The sequence below is a fragment of the Salvelinus namaycush genome, chromosome 14, assembly GCF_016432855.1.
Source record: "Salvelinus namaycush isolate Seneca chromosome 14, SaNama_1.0, whole genome shotgun sequence".
NCBI classification, from domain to species: Eukaryota; Metazoa; Chordata; class Actinopteri; order Salmoniformes; family Salmonidae; genus Salvelinus; species Salvelinus namaycush.
In genome coordinates, this window is record NC_052320.1 from 19,584,471 (window position 1) to 19,600,903 (window position 16,433).

Below are 16,433 nucleotides of genomic sequence, written 5' to 3' on the forward strand. Positions count from 1 at the left end.
AATGTCATGGTGGCCTTAAACAGTTAAAGAGTTTATTTGCAAAACGCTGTACCTACCAATTTCATACTTGCTTTTTTTCCATCAGAAATGATTGCTTATGGGTACCTTCATGGTGTGTAAAATATGATTGTTCTAAAAAAAATATTAATATATTTTGCTAAATGCTATATATACATTGTTTAGCTGGAATGGATTGTTCGTATCCTGTATATCTGACTGTGATATGTGGTTGTCTCACCTAGCTATCTTAAGATGAATGTGTCCTTCCTATAAGTCGCTCTGGATAAGAGCATCTGCTAAATGACTAAAATGTCAAATGTTTTACATACAGATCTCATATTACTGTATTGAATTATTATTATTTATTTAAATATTGATGTCACAAATGAATCATTTGTACATTTCTTTATAAAAAATGTAGTTATTTGTTACATTTGACTGTGTAAAACCTAGCAGTACTAATTACTTATCTGAGAGTGAGGCAGATATACACTGAGTTGTACAAAACATTTGGAACACGTTCCTAATATTGAGTTGCACCCCCCTTTTCCCCTCAGAACAGCCTCAATTCGTCAGGGCATGGACTCTACAAGGTGTCGAAAGTGTTCCACAGGGATGCTGGCCCATGTTAACTGCAATGCTTCCCACAATTGTGTCAAGTTGGCGGGATGTCCTTTGGGTGGTGGACCATTCTTGATACACACGGGAAACTGTTGAGCGTGAAAAACCCAGCAGCGTTGCAGTTCTTGACACACTCAAACCTGGCCTGGCACCTACTACCATACCCCATTCAAAGGCACTTAAATATTTTGTCTTGCCCATTAAAAAAAACAACAACAACATTTAATTCCAAAACGCTATTCATAGCGTTTTGGAATTAAATTCTCAGTTCTCTTTAAGGAGCATCAAGATTCCGTCTCTTTAAGAAGTGTCTAGAATCATAACTTTAGCTTTATCTATCTTTCAAATGGGAGGGGTTGCCTCTGGTACGGTCACATCCAAATTATTGACACCCTTGATAAAGATGAGCAAAAATATTGTATAAAATAAATAATACAAATACCGAGCTATATTGTATGCTACATTTAAAAAATATATATATTATTTTATACTCATTCAGTTGCTCAGAGAGAAATATTTAATTGAATACTTTTTATTACTCAAAAAGATAGGGGTGCCAATCATTTTGACACCTAACGATTATTTTAATCTGCATTAACATTCAACTTTTTTTTTGTTTATCTCAGTTCAACAAACGGCATTGTAGCCTTTAATGGCTTACTGTGTCACTGGGGTATAAAAATGAGGTAACACACATGTAAAATCCATTTGTCATCCATCACCATGGGGAAAGGCAAAGAGCTCACAAATGAAAAGAGACAAATCGTTGTTGACTTTCATAAATCAGGCAATGGGTACACTGGAACAGTGGTAAACTTGCTTGGTAGAGGGCCCAAGTGTGTCTTGTCCCCATGCACAGTGAGGAAGGTGGTTCAGGGGGCAAAGAAAATTCCAAGGGCCACAGATGGAGAATTACAAAACTTTGTCCCATCTTGGGGTCACCAAGTCTCCAAATCTACAATTAGACGCCACCAAACCAATGGGCTATTTGGAAGAGTTGCCATAAAAAAAGCTTTATTGTGAGCAACCAACAAAAGCAAACGCCTGGAGTTTGCTAAACAGCATTGGCTCTTGGATTGGAACCAGGTGCTATGGTTAGATGAGACGAAAATAGAGCTCTTTGGCCACGGACACGAGTGATGGGTTTGGCCTTGAAAGAAGGTTGCATATGCAGAAAAGAACGTCATACCTACTGCAAAATATGGAGGTGGATCTTCGATGTTATGAAGCTGTTTTGTTTCCACTGGTCCTGGGGCCCTTGTTAAGGTCAACAGCATCATGAACTCTACCAAGTATCACGCAGGACAATTTAGCCTAAAACCTGGTTGCCTCTGCCAGGAGGTTGAAACTTGGCCGCAAGTGGATCTTCCAGCAAGACAATGACCCCAAGCAAACACCAAAATCCACAAAGTAATGGTTAATTAACCACAAAATCAACATTCAGTCTCCGGACTTGAACCCCATTGAAAACCTGTGGTTTGAATTGAAGAGGGCAGTCCATCAGCACAGACTGAAGGATATCAAGGATCTGGAAAGATTCTGTATGGAGGAATGGTCTGAGATCCTTCCCAATGTGTTCTACAAACTCATTAAACATTATAGAAAAAAAGGCTAAGTGCCATTATCCTCGCAATGGGAGGGTGCACTAAGTACTAAAAAAAGGGGTGCCAATATACATTTTTATCTGAGCATGTGCGTTCCCATAAAATATTATAATTATTTGAGCATACAACCTAGCTCAGTATTTATATTATTTATTCTATACAGTCTTTTATGCTCATCTTTTTCAAGGGTGACAATAATTTCGGATGTGACTGTATATGCATATTCCGTAAAAAATCTTGAACCTACAGTATAAACCCCAAGGCTCCTTTGTCAGATTTTTGATATATTATGTTGTTTATTCAATCTCGCCAGATATGTTTATTCAATCTGGTAATCATCTGGAAATAATAATGGCTCAGTGAACAGTGCATCAAAATATTCCAGTGGGTAATGTAAACCCTGTGTCTGTAAATCTCTCTCGGTACATTGTGAGATAGTTTATAGTTTCATAAATAAACTGTCAGTCTTATATATATAGATGGTACAGTATGTGTATAATCAAAAAATAAACATCAGTGGTTGATAATGTCATCATGAAACACCATTTCATTTATCAATCTTGTGAGTTCATTTTTCTCTGTTCTTACAAACCATTGATTGGTCATTTGCATATTCACTGAGATATGAGACTACATTTAATGTGTATTTAATGTATGAGCTGTTGACTCATCACATCCAGAATCTCACCTGTTTTCTGGACCACTCACTTTTCCTAGAACGTAAACTTCCATATTCCATCCCTGACATGTTAACTTACATCATGCCTGACTCATGACGAAACACATCTGGCAATGGGTTCAACCAATCTTACATTTTCCTCTGTTGTAAATCTGTATGACTAGAGAGACATCATGTGGACAACAACAGTATTCCCTCACCTCTGATCTGCACAACAAGCTTGGGACAGATGGTCACTTCTTGCACTGATGCTGTCAGCCGTTCAGTGTCCACAGATGAGAGGAACGCACGCATGAGTAGGATGTCCTCAACACAGCAAAGACAGAGGGAACAGATATAACTCCTCCACCTAGAATACCATACAAAGTGACAAATAAGTAGCAGTCTTATTTCTTCTCATCACAGATTGTAATTCTGACAAGGATATGCCTCATGTCCGGTAAGATTACTTATTTTCAGACTCTTAAAACAATTCATGCAAACAGTATTTGTAAACTCATGATCACAAATACTCTCTGGTAGGCATATGTCTGTTACGTCTGATCAAAATACGTGATACCACCTATTAATTATCAAAGTGGAAGTTGCTATACAACTCATGTAATGCCTGTTGTATTTGACTATTTAGTAATAAACTGACAATGAGGTGTTCATGTGTCTGACTATATAAATATATATTTTCACAGGGAGTCTCTATTTGGCAAATGGCTGTGTCCAGTTTTAATTTGTTATCAAAAATGTAAAGTTTATCATCCTGACATCTTAATTATATTCTAATAGCGGAAATCACTTGATTGGTGCCATAGAAAGTGATAGTGTTTTCTGTGTGACTTACAAGCAGAAGGACATGAGCCTCACTACTCCACTAATAGGCCTCTAATTCAATTATCTGGGGATCTGCCTGAAAGCTTATAAGGTCCTTTAACATAGAGTATACTCTGTTGATTAAGGCAACCCAATTTATCCTTGTGTGCAGAGGTAAGTATGCGATCAACAAGGTACATGTACACATTGAAAGTAATGGTTTGAATGCTGAAGGTATTGCTTTTTTGTCCAGATTTTTTGTTTTGTTTAATTGTGTTACATAGTTTTCAATATTTTTTCCAGCTTTTGAGCCCACCTGCAAGCAACATGGTGTATTCTAAAATATATCATGCCTTTTTGGGGTTTTGGAACGGTATGTCCTACTGTTGGGGTGTTTGTTTTCTTAGCATTGTTCTGTGACTGGAGAACTTTACCATATGTTCAAAACAAAGAGGCCCAATGACTCAGTCGGCATCAAGCCACCCCTCGTTTCCTCATCTGCATCCTCTATTTTAACAAAAGGGTCAAGAAAAAAAAGTGTGTGACCCAGATAAAATCTCAGTTTCCTTTTCTGGTTCCTGGGGATAGGGTTGTGGAGTACAGAGGGATTTTTCTTGAAATACATCGTATTCATGCAATCTATTATCTACCTTAGATGTAAATGTGAAGTCTAGATATGAAGAGTCCAGTTTGATCATTTATAGTCTGCCTATTACAGATGTCATATCATTTTCTCTGGCTGTATTTGATTCTCCTCTCCTCTTGTTGCAGGTGCAGGGCAGGAAATGGTCTGATTCACACACTTTTCACAGGAGCTTCCTGTTTCCTCAGCACTTACATTCTAACAACATGAAGCATTCGTCACATTCTTTCCTTGAATTAATGAAGCAAAGTCCTGTCCCAATGGAATACTGACAATATACTGGCTTGGTGTTGACTGTTGACGTATGCTCCCAAATGAGATGAAACCAGGAAAACAACACGGTTACACGGATGGCCTTAATTGCTAAATAAAAGCACGGTCATTATCCAGACCTGTTGAACTTCTGCTCCAAGATGGCAGACCCCAGCTCACTCTTGGTCACTGATGGGGCAGTGCTGAGCCAGGCTGAAGTAGATCAATATATCCTCTCTGGCTTGGCTGAAGTGGATGCATGTGAGTTGGGGTTCACTAGGAAGTATGACCTCATCCCATCCATCGTCTGCTCAGTATGCCTTTTGTTAGGCCTAATCTACTGCTTTTTTGGTAAGTTCCTGACCTGTAATAGAGGACAGTTGGAACTTCCACATGTGTACTCTCAAGACTTACACATTAAAGACATGATAGGCATATCTGCAATTCAATTACAGTATTTCCACAAAACACTCTAATGCTCCACTAGATACATCATCATTTAACCTCATCATACTAACTGAAATGATTTCCTCAGCTAACTCTAAGCCTTATAGTAAAAACAGGAGGGCCAGGTGTTTGACCTAGGCTAGCCAGGGTTATAATGGATAAGCTCCAGACTAGGAGAGAGGTAGATGGGTCACCTGGTTCTGTTGCATTCCTCTGAGAGAGAGTCAGAAAACAGCCACCTGGGATGATGCAGGCAGCTTTCTGACCTGGTACAAATCCATTAAATGTTGATGTCTGATATAAGAAACGCTTACTACGCATCATGTGATGTAACTTTCTCTCTAATATTCTGTAAACTGTACAGTATACCAAACTCTGACATCTAAACATTTATTTTTAATAAAAAACAATCCCTACTTAGTCAAACCTAGTTCACTTTAGTACATTTTGTTTCCTTCTCCATCTTGTTACTTAACATCCCTCCACTTGTCTCTCTTTCTTTAGGATACCGCTGCTTTAAGATGGTCATGTTCCTGTCAGGCTTCATGTTTGGATCTGCGCTAGTCTGCCTGTTGTACCTTAAGGAGCCTGTGCTGGATACCCAGTTGACTATGGAGACCAAAGCAGGTATCCTCCTGGGAGTGTCTGTACTCTGTGGCCTGGTGACTATGCTGGTACAGACTGTGGGGCTCATCATTACTGGCCTAGAGCTGGGGTGTCTGCTCACCCTTGCCAACCTACTGGTTGTCAGACAGTTTTACAGCCTTACCCCACTATGGGCGCCTCTCGGTGCACTCCTAGCCACGAGCACCTTTTGTGCCACTCTCACACTGCAGTGGCAGAAACTATTCACTGTGCTCTCCACGGCTGCAGTCGGAGCCGCTGTGGTGATGGCATGCGTGGACTACTTTGTAGAGACATCTCTGCTGGCTGGCCATGCGTACGACATCCTGTCTCAGGTTCCCCCTCGGCCCCTCTGCTGGTACAGCTGGGTTATAACAGGCGTGTTTCCTCTATTTAGTCTGATGGGGGTAATGGTGCAATGGATGCTCACTGCCAAAGGAGTGTCCCACACAGAAGGTGAGTGGCACAGTTTCATACAAAATATGGAACACTTATTTCCTCGATGTCATTACTACTTCATTCGACACTTAGGTTAAACTGACCGGTTACAACATAATTCTGTTTTTTTGTCCCATGCTAATTTACTCTGAATGCCCTCCAGTACCTGTCAGTGGACGACAAAAACAGGTCCAACTGATGCGAATCAGACAGAGAGATGCCCAGAGACGACCCCAGCTGGGCACTTACCGCCATCGCAAGCCTCCAATTCTAAAGCGTTATGCTGGAGACGTCCTGGCCCCAGTGAGTTACTTCACTCCTAATGGGCATGTCCTAATGGGCATGAATGAGCTTGATTCAAACACTTTTTTGAAAAACGTTATGCACATAGCTAATAGACAATTAGTTGCATGTCATGTTTTGAAAGATTGCATTTTTTTCTATCATCCTAGACAGAGGATCAATGCAACAATGTTTTTTCTTTACCACTTTACCTTACAGAGTTACATCCAGAGCCTTCGTGACCGCCAGATGGGTACAGGCTCCTCTAGCAGCAGCATCATCAGCAACAGCACAGTCAACCACACCATGATAGACTTTGAGACAGGCTTCATGGTTCCCCTGAATGCCTCCTCCCTAGTCTACAGGGTCTAAGGGACAAACACCAAATAGTAGGCATCACCTCCCAGTTCCACTAAGGTGCCCAACACCTCTCTCCAGCAGACAATTCATAGACTGTTGTAAAAAGAAAAACAGACAGATTCTTGAGACAAGAGATTCAGCCAACTAATTCACCTTGTTGTTTTGTTTATTATTCTATGTCTAAGGTATCAGACAGTCAATCGTAATATAACCATTGATCATTCCTCAATTAAATAAGTTTGCTTTATTTTGTTCAGTTTGCTAATATACATTTTTGTGAAGATATCCATTGTTACAGTTGTTAGGTTCCAATTTTGAGTAAATAACTCACGGACACTAGAGAAGCTTAACCAAGTTTAATTCTTCCAGCTGTAATTCAGACAAAAAACATTTCACACAAGTATTAATATTTAACCCTGTCTCCTAGGCTGAGTCTCCTCCTCCACAACTGAACAGCCAACGCATCTCTGTTGCTAGACAGAACCTTAGTGATATCTGTTCTTCCTCACTTCATCTAACCTCACCTCTACCCAAAGTGCTCACTCCTCCCCAACTCAAGGCTGTCATGGTTATTGATACCAGACTGTGTCTCTTCTCCTCCTAGAGGATCCCTGATGCCTAACAATAACATATCCTGACACAATGTAAACATTATAAACTCAGCAAAAAAAAAGAAATGTCCCTTTATCAGGACCCTGTCTTTCAAAGATAATTTGTAAAAATCCAAATAACTTCACAGATCGTCATTGTAAAGGGTTTAAACACTTTCCCATGCTTGTTCAATGAACCATAAATAATTAATGAACATACACCTGTGGAACGGTCGTTAAGACACTAACAGCTTACAGACGGTGGGCAATTAAGGTCACAGTTATGAAAACTTTGGACACTAAAGAGGCATTTCTTCTGACACCGAAAAACACCAAAAGAAAGATGCTCAGGGTACCTGCTCATCTGCGTGAACATGCCTTAGGCATGCTGCAAGGAGGCATGAGGACTGCAAATGTGGCCAGGGCAATAAATTGCAATGTCCGTAATGTGAGACGCCTGAGACAGCGCTACAGGGAGACATGACGGACAGCTGATCGTCCTCGCAGTGGCAGAACACGTGTAACAACACCTGCACAGGATCGGTACATCCGAACATCACACCTGCGGGACAGGTACAGGATGGCAACAACAACTGCCCGAGTTACACCAGGAACGCACAATCCCTCCATCAGTGCTCAGACTGTCCGCAATAGGCTGAGAGAGGCTGGACTGAGGGCTTGTAGGCCTGTTGTAAGGCAGGTCCTCACCAGACATCACCGGCAACGACGTTGCCTATGGGCACAAACCCACAGTCACAGGACCAGACAGGACTGGCAAAAAGTGCTCATCACTGACGAGTCGCGGTTTTGTCTCATCAGGGGTGATGGTCGGATTCGCCTTTATCATCGAAGGAATGAGCGTTACACCGAGGCCTGTACTCTGGAGCGGGATCGATTTGGAGGTGGAGGGTCCGTCATGGTCTGGGGAAGTGTGTCACAGCATCATCGGACTGAGCTTGTTGTCATTGCAGGCAATCTCAACGCTGTGCGTTACAGGGAAGACATCCTCCTCCCTCATGTGGTACCCTTCCTGCAGGCTCATCCTGACATGACCCTCCAGCATGACAATGCCAACAGCCATACTGCTCGTTCTGTGCGTGATTTCCTGCAAGACAGGAATGTCAGTGTTTTGCCATGGCCAGCGAAGAGCCCGGATCTCCATCCCATTGAGTATGTCTGGGACCTGTTGGATCGGAGGGTGAGGGCTAGGGCCATTCCCCCCAGAAATGTTCGGGAACTTGCAGGTGCCTTGGTGGAAGAGTGGGTTAACATTTCACAGCAATAACTGGCAAATCTGGTGCAGTTCATGAGGAGGAGATGCACTGCTGTACTTAATGCAGCTGGTGGCCACACCAGATACTGACTGTTACTTTTGATTTTGACCCCCCCTTTGTTCAGGGACACATTATTCCATTTCTGTTAGTCACATGTCTGTGGAACTTGTTCAGTTTATGTCTCAGTTGTTGAATCTTGTGTCGTGACGTTGTATTAGTTAATGTGACGACTGTTGCTCATCAAATGATTAAAGGTTTCTAATTGCGTGATTAAATGAATCAAGCAATTATTAACTCATTAACCTGGGGCACCATGAAAAAATTAGTTTTATTGAGTTTCTATTTCCCAAATTAACTCAAAGAATATCAGAATATCGATTTTACAACAGTCACTAATTAATCAGTTTCCTCTACAATCTCATTCTGAACGTCGCATAATCCGGGAATCTGCACGGACCCGGGTCCCACCAATGAGTTCGTACCACACAAATCTTAGTTGATTATTTATTTACTAGAAAGCTAAAATGATGATAACATATACACATACACAAAACACAGTCTAGGCTATTGATTAGAACATAGTATAACGTCACCCAAAATGGGTGCTTGAAAGGGGTCTTCTGAGGACAGACAGCTCTGTAGCTCAGAGCTCACAGCGTAGGAATGAAACAGTGTAAATACCACGATTCGATGGAGAGTGGAGGCTAGGTGGTCCGGCTTGAATTCACCCGCTTAGACACAGCTACTCATCAGTAGCATGGGTAGAAAAAGATTTCTTTGTCTTCAACCTTGGGTTGAGTTTTGGGTTCGTTGACTTTTTAGACCTCGGCTGCAGCTCGGGTCACTTAGTCTGATCTGTTCATTCTTAACTCACATGTCTTATACCCTCGGGTAAGAAGTGGGCGTAACCGCCTTTAGGGCAATTCTCTGGGTGTACCAAGTTAAGAGACAAGGTCTAGATTTTACTCAAATCCAATTTTAGACAACTAACTTCACATTTCATCTTTACCAAAACATTCTCTTTGATTTGGACATTTTCCACACAACGTACAATGTATAAACATCAAGCATATCCTAGGAAAACTCTTACATTTACAATGTTTTCGTAATAACGTCATCTATTAACCTTTAATAACGAAACAAAAATGACATACATTTTCATATTCCATCTATCGTCATGACCACCATTGTAGTTGACGGAAACCATTGTTCCAAAGTCCCTTTATTGCATGTTTAATGTTCTGAGGCTGGTTCTCCATAGTGAGAGGACAAAGGAATGTTGTCTGTGGCCAAAGATTTACTATGGGTGTGAGAGGTCATAAAACCCCCACATCTTCAGACCCCTAGATCTCTCCTCCTCTGTTGGGGGTGAGAGATAATCTGTAGGGTTGTGGTTTCCTGTAACCTGACCTGATCAAGACAGTCATGACACTTGTTATGTTCATACAAATATTTACACATGTTAAGTTTGCTGAAAATAAACGCAGTTGACAGTGAGTGTTTCTTTTTTTGCTGAGTTTACATCACCCTCTCTCCCTCAGTGACATTGTTAATTGTTAGGTTCTAAGATCTCCACCTGTCTCCCCTAAACATTAGCAAAGCCATCTAACTCCTAAAGATAACCATTAACTTCTGATGTAAAAAACATTCTCTACCATCCCTCAGATACCATACTTCTGATCTATCATGTATCTAGTACAGCAATGTTCAAAGTTTACCCAGAATCCAACAGTTTTATGCACAGTGTACAAGAGGGTGAAATACAATGTGGGGGATACATTACGTACATTGTACATGCCTTGCACAAGAGATAGTATATAAAACATTTTTGTCGCTCTTCTGTTGTCAAAATAAATAAACATCCTTAAATGTTACTATATTTCACCTCATAGGGTTAGGTGATATACTGGCTAGGCTATAGTATCATTACAGTGACAGTCTGGTTCTGGAGGTTGATGTCTTACTGTACAAATGAAATACCACTGACCTCTAACAACCTATAGATCACATTGCAACCATTTTTCACAAGTTCTGAGAGGGTAGCCCTTATCCATAACTTGGTTATTGTTGATGCGCCAGTACTAGTTACCTTTGAAAACTTATAGATGGCTGTTTGTCCATGTGAAGGCAGCATTCAGGTTGTAGGATACCCCAGAGAAGAGATGTGAGATGGTTTTGGGATGCGTGCTGGAGTCCATTGCCCCAGCTTCAGCCCACTGCCAATACTGAGAACACTAAGGAATAGAATGAAAGGTAACTATTATCTTGTCGCTACATCCCACTCATTCTGAAATGGTTTAGACTAGAGGGTATATTACATGTTCACATATTATCCACAAAACATTGTTTGTTTGTTTATTTGCTCCTTACCTTGAATAATATCACTTTGTTATTCCAGTTAAAGTACAAGGCTGAATTAACATTAGAATGAATGCTGTCCAAGTATTTGGGAGTTTGAATCTTGTATATCACCACACTTTGTCTCCTGAGTAAAGAACATGACAGTGACACATGAAAACTACAATTCTGAGAGAAATTCCAGAACTGAAACAGGGACAGTGTAGCCTGGTCCAAGATCTGTATGATATCTTGACGACTCCTATGTATAGGTAGAACAATGTTTGGTAATGACAACGAAGTTGGCAAGTCAGCACAAACTGATTTGGGACCAGGCTAGGAATAGTGTGAGTCAGGGCAAAAAGGTATACCTTTTAGGAAGTAGGACTTGTTGGTCCTCTAAGAGTAAACAGCTGCATTGAGGCTCCCTGGTAGATCCTTCCACAGCACAGAGATCAGGATGGGTGTGTTGTAGCCAGTAGTGTCAGACACTGTCCACACATACTAACCACTGAAGATGTGTGTCTTGCAAAAAGGACCTGGGTGGTGGATAAATATCAGACAAACAAACACTTGTAAATACTGTATATCCAAAGGAAAGCGCTGTGCTATTTTGCAGTTTCACATATAGTTTACATTGTGTTTTGTAGGACAGACATTGGGATAAAATCTTTACGGTACCTACCTAACATAATTGCATCCATGGTACCCTTGTAAGAATGTGGTGGACCTGCCTCTAGGATTGGATGATTTGGCTTTCTGGATACTGTGGGACGATTGGCTGGCTTCCCTAAAGGAGAACAGAAAAGGCAAAGGTTTCAAACAAATAACGTCTTGAACCGGTCTTTATCATCTACAGTTGAAGTCGGAAGTTTACATACTTAGGTTGGAGTCATTAACACTCGTTTTTCAACCAATCCACAAATGTCTTGTTAACAAACTATAGTTTTGGCTAGTCGGTTAGGACATCTACTTTGTGCATGACACAAGTCATTTTTCCAACGATTGTTTACAGACAGATTATTTCACTTAATCACAATTTCAGTGGGTCAGAAGTTTACATACACTAAGTTGACTGTGCCTTTAAACAGCTTGGCAAATTCCAGAAAATTATGTCATGGCTTTAGACGCTTCTGATAGACTAATTGACATCATTTGAGTCAATTGGAGGTGTACCTGTGGATGTATTTCAAGGCCTACCTTCAAACTCAGTGCCTCTTTGCTTGACATCATGGGAAAATCAAAAGAAATCAGCCAAGACCTCAGAAAAGTCTAGTTCATCCTTGGGAGCAATTTCCAAATGTCTGAAGGCACCACATTCATCTGTACAAACAATAGTACACAAGTATAAACACCATGGGACCACGCAGCCGTCATACCGCTCAGGAAGGAGACGCGTTCTGTCTCCTAGAGATGAACGTACTTTGGTGCGAAAAGTGCAAATCAATCCCAGAACAACAGAAAAAGAACTTGTGAAGATGCTGGAGGAAACAGGTACAAAAGTATCTATATCCACAGTAAACCGAGTCCTATATCGACATAACCTGAAAGGCCGCTCAGCAAGGAAGAAGCCACTGCTCCAAAACCGCCATAAAAAAGCCATACTACGGTTTGCAACTGCACATGGGGACAAAGATCGTACTTTTTGGAGAAATGTCTTCTGGTCTGATGAAACAAATATAGAATTGTTTGGCCATAATGACCATGGTTATGTTTGAAGGAAAAAGGGGGATGCTTACAAGCCGAAGAACACCATCCCAACCGTGAAGCACGGGGGTGCCAGCATCATGTTGTGGGGCTGCTTTGCTGCAGGAGGGACTGGTGCACTTCACAAAATAGATGGCATCATGAGGTACGAAAATTATGTGGATATATTGAAGCAACATCTCAAGACATCAGTCAGGAAGTTAAAGCTTGGTCGCAAATGGGTCTTCCAAATGGACAATGACCCCAAGTTGTGGCAAAATGGCTTAAGGACAACAAAGTCAAGGTATTGGAGTGGCCATCACAGAGCCCTGACCTCAATCCTATAGAAAAGTTGTGGGCAGAACTGAAAAAGTGTGTGCGAGCAAGGAGGCCTACAAACCTGACTCAGTTACACCAGCTCTGTCGGGAGGAATGGCCAAAATTCACCTAACTTATTGTGGGAAGCTTGTGGAAGGCTACCCAAAACATTTGACCCAAGTTAAACAACTTAAAGGCAATGCTACAAAATACTAATTGAGTGTATGTAAACTTCTGACCCACTGGGAAAGTGATGAAAGAAATAAAAGCTAAAATAAATAATTCTCTCTACTATTATACTGACATTTCACATTCTAAAAATAAAGTGGTGATCCTAACTGACCTAAGACAGGGAATGTTTACTAGGATTAAATGTCAGGAATTGTGAAAAACGGAGTTTAAATGTATTTGGCTAAGGTGTATGTAAACTTCCGACTTCAACTGTACATACAACATCCACAGGAAATCAAAGTCTTACTACGGAAGTATTTGATGTTTTATCAGATATTGATCACATAATCTGTATAAACAAAATAAATAATCATCCAGCCCTAAACACAGAGAGCTTGGATTCCAGAGATGGCATCAGGATTTAGTTTGAAGTTGGCACGGTAACCAGGGTAAACGGGTCCCATTAGAGCCTCGTGGTGCTGAGAGTGACCCAGGCCAAGGACGTGACCAATCTCACGGGCTGCTACAATCCTCAGTTCACGGCCAGAAGACTTCCCCTCTGTCCACTACTTGTCTTTGTCAAAATGCACAATGCCTGACTCCCCTTAATGACAGAGGATTGTTTCAGACAGGTGAAAATACAGATAATATCACGTTCAGATGCATATACAGCAGATCGTCCCCATCAGACTCATGTCAGTTGAGATCTGAAAAGCCTTCTTTCACACATCCAAACTGCAGTGACAGTTGTACGCCTATGGAGCACTCTGACTCTCACCTGGTCTGTCAAAGGGCACTGGACAAGATCATTGTTATGAAACACGATTTTGATGTCTGCTCTTTACAGAAACAACACCTCCCAGAAATTCAGGGGTGACATCTTACTTCAGTACCTAAACGCAGACCGCAGGGCCACACATGTTTTTGCCAGGCCCAAATCTGGGGTGTAGCTATAGATGCAGTAGGTCAGCATTATCTTACACCAAGTAGAACCTGTGGAAATGGGCATTAGTTAAATATAGCAGTCAAAAATAGCTGTAAAGCTAAAACATTTATGGCAAGGCTTTGTTTTTGCCATAAAGATTATCTAACAATGAATCCGGAAGAGAATAAATAAAGTGACCCACCCATGACTTGATATTTGAGGGATTTGTCATTGAAGGAGTTCTCAAAGGTTGTTTCATCATTGCCAATGTGGCCTTATTAAGTGTTGCTGAGACGGCTAAGTTAGTTGCCTTCTGGAAGTATCCAAAGGTTCTTATAGTTAAACACATATGTAGTATATTGAGTATGTAAGACTGCCAAGCTGAAGGACAGCCTAAACAACAAAAGAGAGAACATGCTACGAAGTGTGATTTTTGGTGGTTACCTCAGTGCCCCTGTCATTTCCTAAATCTGATCTACATGGCTCATACTGTTATTCAGTGGAATGTGCAGGTAGCCATAGTTCCTTAAATAATGTTCTATGGAACTCTGTAGTTTATGGTTTTACATAGTTTTATATAATTGTCTGCCCACTGGGACCTGTTTCCAACCACATAATAAATCATTAGAGGAATGCATTCTGGGATTAGTTTCGAGCAAATAAAAACTCCAGACACCGACAGCAACTCATAAAGTACACAGCCCACTTACAACTCTCCCAAAAGCTATCCCCTTTCAACGAATTAAATTACCTCTAATACTCTAGATCACGTCAGAGGAACACAAAATAATTAAGTCAATATAACTAACAATAACTTTTAAAGGTCTATTCTTGGTCAGTTTAAATGACAATTGAGACAGGGTTACAATACAGATGGTGTATTCAATGCACCTTATATTGCATAATTAATGAAAAATGAAACAGTGATTCACACATAGGGAAAGACAGTGAAGGATTTCCTAAATGTATCACTGAAGTTGCTCAATCAAGATGTGTTTCTTTCTACATTTCTCAAGATAAATATAATGTAGTCTGTGAGATAAAAACCTAATCCTCCAGTAATGTCAAGTTTCACAACTGTCCTATGAGAGAAAAACAACTAACCACATTTCCGTTCTGAGACAACTGTTAATTAGTATGCTTATATATAAGATCCACTAATTTAACACGTCAATGTCACATTTTTGCCTCTTGATGTCACCAGGGCCCAGTTTTTCAAATCGTTTAATCTGGTTCAGAATGATCTGGATTCTGTAATCCTCTTTTTTGCAATGCAAGATCAGATTGATCTAGCTGTTTTTGAGACGGTTTTTCAGCAAATAACCAGATAGGATCATTCTGATTCAGATAACACAATATCAAGATCACAGAATCCGGCATTTCAGGCCTACACCTTGCCATCTACTGGACAGGCTATGGTACTACTTCAACACTGTCATAATGAAACAGATATGAGTAAGGTAAAGGGAAAGTGGGATAGCTAGTCAGTTGTACAACTGAAAATCATTCAACTGAAATGTGTCTTCCGCATTTAACCCAACCTGAGTAAACTACATTAATAAAAGGTACCTAGATTAAAAATGGTCTGCATATCACATAAGTACATGCATTTATTTGACACTTCTCAATATAACAACTGACCACATGACTTTACTACAACCAATTTAACATTACCTTTGGTTTTCAGATGCAAAATAGCTTTTTAAACCTTGTCACCTTAGTTATACTGAACAAAAATATAAACGCAACCATTTCAAAGATTTTGTTGAGTTACATAAGGAAATCAGTCAATTCAAATAATTGAATTAGGCCCTAATCTATGGATTTCACATGACTGGGCAGGGGCACATCTATGGGTGGGCCTGGGAGGGCATAGGCCCATCAGCTTGGGAGCCAGGCCCACCCACTGGGGAGCAAGGCCCAGCCAATCAAACATAAATACTCCTCAGCACCCCCTCTGATGATCCCGCAGGTGAAGTAGCCGGATGTGGAGGTCCTAGGCTGCCGTGGTTACACGTGTTCTGCGGTTGTGAGGCTGGTTGGACATACTGCCAAATTCTCTAAAACGACATTGGTCGAGAAATCAACATTCAATTCTCTGGCAACAGCTCTGGTGGACATTCTTTGCAGTCCCCATGCAAATTGCACGCTCCCTCAAAACTTGAGACATCTCCGGCATTGTGTTGTGTGACAAAACTGCACATTTTAGTGGCCTGTCATTGTCCCCAGCACAAGGTGCACCTGTGTAATGGTCATGCTGTTTAATCAGCTTCTTGATATGCCACCCTGTCAGGTGGATGGATTATCTTGACAAAAGATAAAACGCTCACTAACAGGGATGTAAACAAATGTGTACACAAAATTAGAGAGAAATAAGC

General features: G+C 40.9%; 1 protein-coding gene across 1 annotated transcript; it reads left to right on the top strand.

Moving 5' to 3' along the window:
- Positions 1-5,566: 5,566 nt before the first annotated feature.
- Positions 5,567-7,283, top strand: LOC120058890 (transmembrane protein 198-like). The gene is made up of 3 exons (XM_039007635.1): positions 5,567-6,130; positions 6,276-6,415; positions 6,614-7,283. The coding sequence occupies exons 1-3, from the start codon at positions 5,572-5,574 to the stop codon at positions 6,764-6,766; spliced, it is 852 nt and encodes a 283-aa protein (XP_038863563.1). The 5' UTR covers positions 5,567-5,571; the 3' UTR covers positions 6,767-7,283.
- Positions 7,284-16,433: the final 9,150 nt, after the last annotated feature.